General features: G+C 49.7%; 1 protein-coding gene across 1 annotated transcript in view; it reads right to left on the bottom strand.

Moving 5' to 3' along the window:
• LOC129688547 (uncharacterized) overlaps window positions 1-1,696 on the bottom strand; it is a 7,550-nt gene extending 5,854 nt beyond the window's left edge. The window contains exons 1-2 of the mRNA XM_055623437.1: window positions 1,596-1,696; window positions 1-799 (exon numbers count right to left, since the gene is read on the bottom strand). The exon at window positions 1-799 is cut by the window's left edge and continues 5,854 nt beyond it. Coding sequence (XP_055479412.1) covers window positions 1-507 — 507 coding nt within the window. The 5' untranslated portion in view covers window positions 508-799; window positions 1,596-1,696. The remainder of the gene's footprint in view (window positions 800-1,595) is intronic.
• Window positions 1,697-4,976: the final 3,280 nt, after the last annotated feature.

The raw sequence follows: 4,976 nt of genomic DNA on the forward strand, positions 1-4,976 counted from the left end.
TTGAGGTGGGCGCTGAGTTTGAGGTGGGCGCTGAGGTTGAGGTGGGCGCTGAGGTTGAGGTGGGTGCTGAGGGGGGTGAGGCAATGAGGAGTCCTGTTTTAAAACAGGGGCTTTGGGTATCTTCTGGTCCCCTGGTAGGGATCTCTGGGGGCTCCTTGAGATGACTGAGGTGGGGTCACCTTGGCCATTTCTGGGCATATAAATCTTCATCCAGAGGGGTGGCTTAGATGTTGCTTCTGCCCAAGGCAAAATGTATCCTATATGGGATTGGTGGCCAGGTGTTTCTAAGGCAATCTTTGCTACAGACCATGCCACCTGGGGGTCGAAAGTGCCCTTAGAAGGCCACTGGACCCCAAATGTGGGCCATTTAGATTCACACAAAAACTTGAGCTGTTTCTTGGTAATACCATAGTAGTATTTCTTCTTAACGGCACGGGTGTAAAGTTTATCAAAATTTTTCAATACACAGTTTAAGGGTGTATTAGGTTTACTAGTCTTATTACCCATTTTGTTGTCCAGTCACCCTAAGACCAAACCTCAGAAGACTCAGGACAATATGACAGAAAAGACAAACAGAACAGGACAGGGGGCCAAGAAGCAGGCGGGCAGTGTGATTTCTCAGTGTGGCTCCTAAGACACCTTACTGTCCCCAAATGGGATCACAACAGAACCCGATTTCATATAAGTTCAACTATGACTTACCAATGGAGGTCTCCTCAGGCAGGTGCCTGCGTTTTCTTTTGGTGGAGCCTTGGAAATTCTCAAAATGCAAAGCCCCTGGGAAGTGCTGCTCCAGTCCCTGAGGTTTGGAGGGAAGGGTACAGGTTCTGAGTTTGGATAGGGGGGTCCTGTGTCACTGGAGCCTCCCAAATACTAATCCCACCACCTTACTCGGGGCACAGCAAAGCCTGTGCAATGGCTGTCTCCTCTAAGACCAGATTCCACAGAACAGCCACTAGCCAGTTTCCCATACTTCCCTTATAGGACAAAAACCACAGGGAGGGAGGTTTTGCAAGCAGGCAAGTTTACAGAAAGTAAACAAAGTGTTAGGGACTTTCTTAGCTACGTGGGTTCCATCTTGTATATATTCTCCATTTTGTACCAAGTGAAAGGTAAATTCCCAGAAACAGCTTCAGGGTCAAATGACCCAGGAGAGCCTAACTCACGATATCTCACTCCGTGCTTTGGTGGTTAGCACCCAGCCAGGACTGAGACCTAGGAGCTGCTGAATGGGCTCTGATTGGCTGCCTTCGACCCAGACCAAGCTGTCAAGAGAATCATCTGATACTAACTGCTGGCTCCTAGTTTGGTTTTCATAGTGGATTACTTCCCAAATCCTCGGCCCCTCCCAAGGCAGTTCTGGAACTCCTCGGGAAACATCTGGTTAACAAACATTCCGAAGTTAAGGGGTCGGGTGCAAGCGAATTCCGAGAAACAGAAACTTTAAACTTCTACCTACTTTAGCCCGAGTCTCAAAAACGGTCTTAAACGGTTTCCCCGCTGCTTTCTAGACCCAAACTCCCGGACCCAGTGAACGGGGTCCGCCGTCCCGACTACGGCGGGCACGGTCGGCCAGGACTCAACCGGGTACTCACCGTACAGCCCCGCGCGCTGCAAGCCCCCGCCGCGGCCGCCGCCGCCGCCGCCGGATGCCCTCCAGCCCCGGGCGCGCTCTTCTAGCCCGACCGCGCAGGAGCCACCGAAGAGCCTCTCTCTCCCGAAAGCCCGCCTCACTTCGCAGGAGCCAATCAGAGGCCGCGTTCCTGTGACAGGCGGGCCTACGAACCCGTAATACAGCCCGGTGTGGAGAAAGGGGTGGTCTCCCAGGCTGCTGGGACCTTGCAGGATGAGGAAAAGGACCACCACCAGATTCTTTTTTTTTTTTTTTTTTTTAATAAGATTATTTATTCATTCATTTTACATCCCGATCGTAGTCCCCTCTCCTCTCCTCCTGGTCACACGCTCCCATCCTCTTCCCCTATCCCTCTTTCCCTTCTCCACAGAAAAGGGAGCCCCCACACCTACCTACCCATCCCAGAACATCTAGTAACTTCAGGACCCAGAGTGTCCTCCTCTGCTGGGGCCTGTCAAGTCAGTCCCGCCAGGGGGAAGTGATCAAAAGGCAGGCAATAGTCCACAGCCCCTGGTCCCCTTTCTGGGGGACCCACATGAAGACTGAGCTGCCTACCGGCTACACATGTGTAGGGGCTTTGGGGGAGGGGATGTAAGTCCAGTCCATGCATGGTTCTTGGTTGGTACTTCAGTCTCTGTTAAGAACTCATGGGCCCAGGTTAGTTGGCTCTGTTGGTCTCCTTGTGTAGTTTTTGTCCCCTCTGGGTCCTTCTATCGTCGTCCCCCTCCCTCCCCAGTCTTCCACGAGGCTCCCCGAACTCCCCCTAAGGTTTGGCCTTGAGTCTCAATATCTGTTCTGCTCTGCTGCTGGGTGGAGCCTCTCAGAGGACAGTTATGCTGGACTCCTATCTGCAAGCATAACAGAATGTTGTTAGTGTCAGGGGCTGGCTCTCTGGCATGAGGTGGGTCTCAGGTCGGGCTAGTCATTGATCGAACATTACCTTAACCTTCGCTCTGTCTTTACCCCTGCACATCTTGTAGGTAGGATAAGTTTTGGGTCAGGTTTTGTGGGTGGGTTGGCGATCCCCTCCCTCCACTAGAAGTCATGTCTGGCGAGAAAGTGACCTCTTCAGTCCCCATGACTCCCACTAGAAGGAGTCTCAGATAGAATCATCCCCATATCCCCCCCCCCCCCCCCCAGGAGCCTACCCTGCTTTACGTCTCCAGCTTGTCTCAGAGATGCCCCGGCCTTCTGTTTCTCTTCTCTCTCTCTCAGCCCTCTGGCCTCCACCCCAGCCTGGCTCTGATTCCCATCCTCCTTTCCCTCCCCTACCCCCTCTCCTACTCTGTTCTCTATCTTCATCTACTTCCTCTATCTGTTCTATTTCCCCTTCTGAGTGAGATTCAAGCATCCTCCCCTGGGCCTTCCTTATTACTTAAGCTACTTTGGGTCTGTGAATTGCAGTTTGGCTGTCCTATACCGTATGGCTAATATCTGCGTGTAAGGGACAGGCCATTGTTTTTCTACCCTCATGGACTGAGTTGGATAAAGAAAAAGAAAACAAACAAGCAAAAAAACAGTGCTGGGCTGTGGTGACACATGCGGTTATTCTCAGCACTCCAGGGGCAGAGGAAGCTGGCTTTCTGAGTTCGAGGGCAGCCTGGTCTATAGACTTGCAGGTCAGCCCACAGAGAAACCCTGTCTTCAGGAAAGGGGGAGAGAGGGGACAACATAGAATCAGTTACCATACACCCTTAGCTCTCCAATTTTCCTAAGACCAAAAATTACAATAGGTCTAACTTGTCCTATAACCACTAAAGAAACAGAATTAGTGATATACAGATTCCAAAAATGAACGGTCCAGGTACTGAGTGTTTCACTGGGAATTCTGTGTGACATTCAAAGAATGATTAAGAACCAGGACAGAGTTAGCCAGGTTCTCTAGCAAAACATAAGCAATATAACATCTGTCTGTCTCTGTCAGTCTCTGTCTCCACACATGAATATGTAACATTTGTCACATTAACAAGTAGTGATTTTCTTTTTGTGTTTTTGGAGACAGGGTCTCTCTATTTAACCCTGATTGCCCTGGAACTCTATATAGACCAGGCTAGCCTTGAACTCAGACAGATCCCCTGCCTCTCTCTGGTGTTGGCGTTAAAGGTGTGTGCCACAATGCCGGGCCAACCTCACGGATAATTTAAAAACATTAATTAGATTGGCTGACACCACACCAAGTTTCGTAATCCTATAATACCCCGTCCATATGCTGAAGGGCCACAGTACACACTGAGTTGCTCAGGCCAAGAATCCAGGGTAGGAGCGGGCAGCGATTCGGCCCTATTCAAAGGCTGAGGGAAGCTTCCTCCGGAACCCTTAGTGGGAGTCTGCAGGAAAGATCAAGAAACTGGTGACTGGCATCCTCAGGCCAGGCAGCACACGCAGGCACATTGGCTTTGGAAAAGTAGACTCTACATGTTACTGCTGAAAGAATCAGACTAACTTTGTAACCTATGTTTCTTTAATTGCCTTATAACTTATATTTTCAAGTTTTAGGCCCATGTTAATTAAAGCCTCTTGGTGCTTCTCCAGAGAGACGAGGAATGTAAAAGTTCCTGACATTAGCCATCTGTGAGGGCAGAGATAAGGAAGAGAACAAGCAGAGATCTCTACTAAATGGAGAGAAAATCACTGGCTGGCGCCTGTGAGATGAGCTTTGTTTGGAAACTGGGCCAAATGGCCCCAATCCTTCTCCTGACCTTTGATCCAAAGCCTGTAACCCCCACTCCTCAGAACAGACACGAAATGAGTTAATCACTCTCCCACCTTTAACTGTGGCTATATCTCATATGGCAGAAAATTCCAAACTGACTTGAAGATCAGATATTTATGACAGGGCTGACCAGACCTAAGGGTGCCCAGAACCAACCAATTATTTTAAAAGTTAAATACCTCATCCAATCATGAATTGCCAAGAAGCCAACCCCTAGAATTCCCCATGCCTTGTCTTTTAAAAAACCAAAGGTCTTTGTCTCCTGGGGCCACTCCTTGCTGTCCAGCAGGGGTGACCCCATTGCGCAATGGTCAAGATGAACCTCTTGCGATTTTGCATCGATGGATGATTAGTTTCCTGAGTTCTCTTCACACCTTCTTATATTTAGGCTCTTGCTGGGCCTAACATTGCCTGCCACCCCAACCGCTCCAGTTTTGCCCCACCAACACTCCCACTCTTCTGGACAGGGCCATCTCCAACTCAGTTGCTGACTCTGCTCCAAATGCTTTAAAAATAACCTTGAAGACACTCTTCGTTACTCTCCCCCTCTCAAACCAATCAAGCTGACAACCAGGATTAATGAGTGCAGGAAGCCACACCCCAACTTCCTGTATGTGCCCAGTAAAACAA

This window comes from Psammomys obesus, unplaced genomic scaffold, assembly GCF_907164565.1.
Source record: "Psammomys obesus unplaced genomic scaffold, mPsaObe1.curated_primary_1811, whole genome shotgun sequence".
Lineage (NCBI taxonomy): Eukaryota > Metazoa > Chordata > Mammalia > Rodentia > Muridae > Psammomys > Psammomys obesus.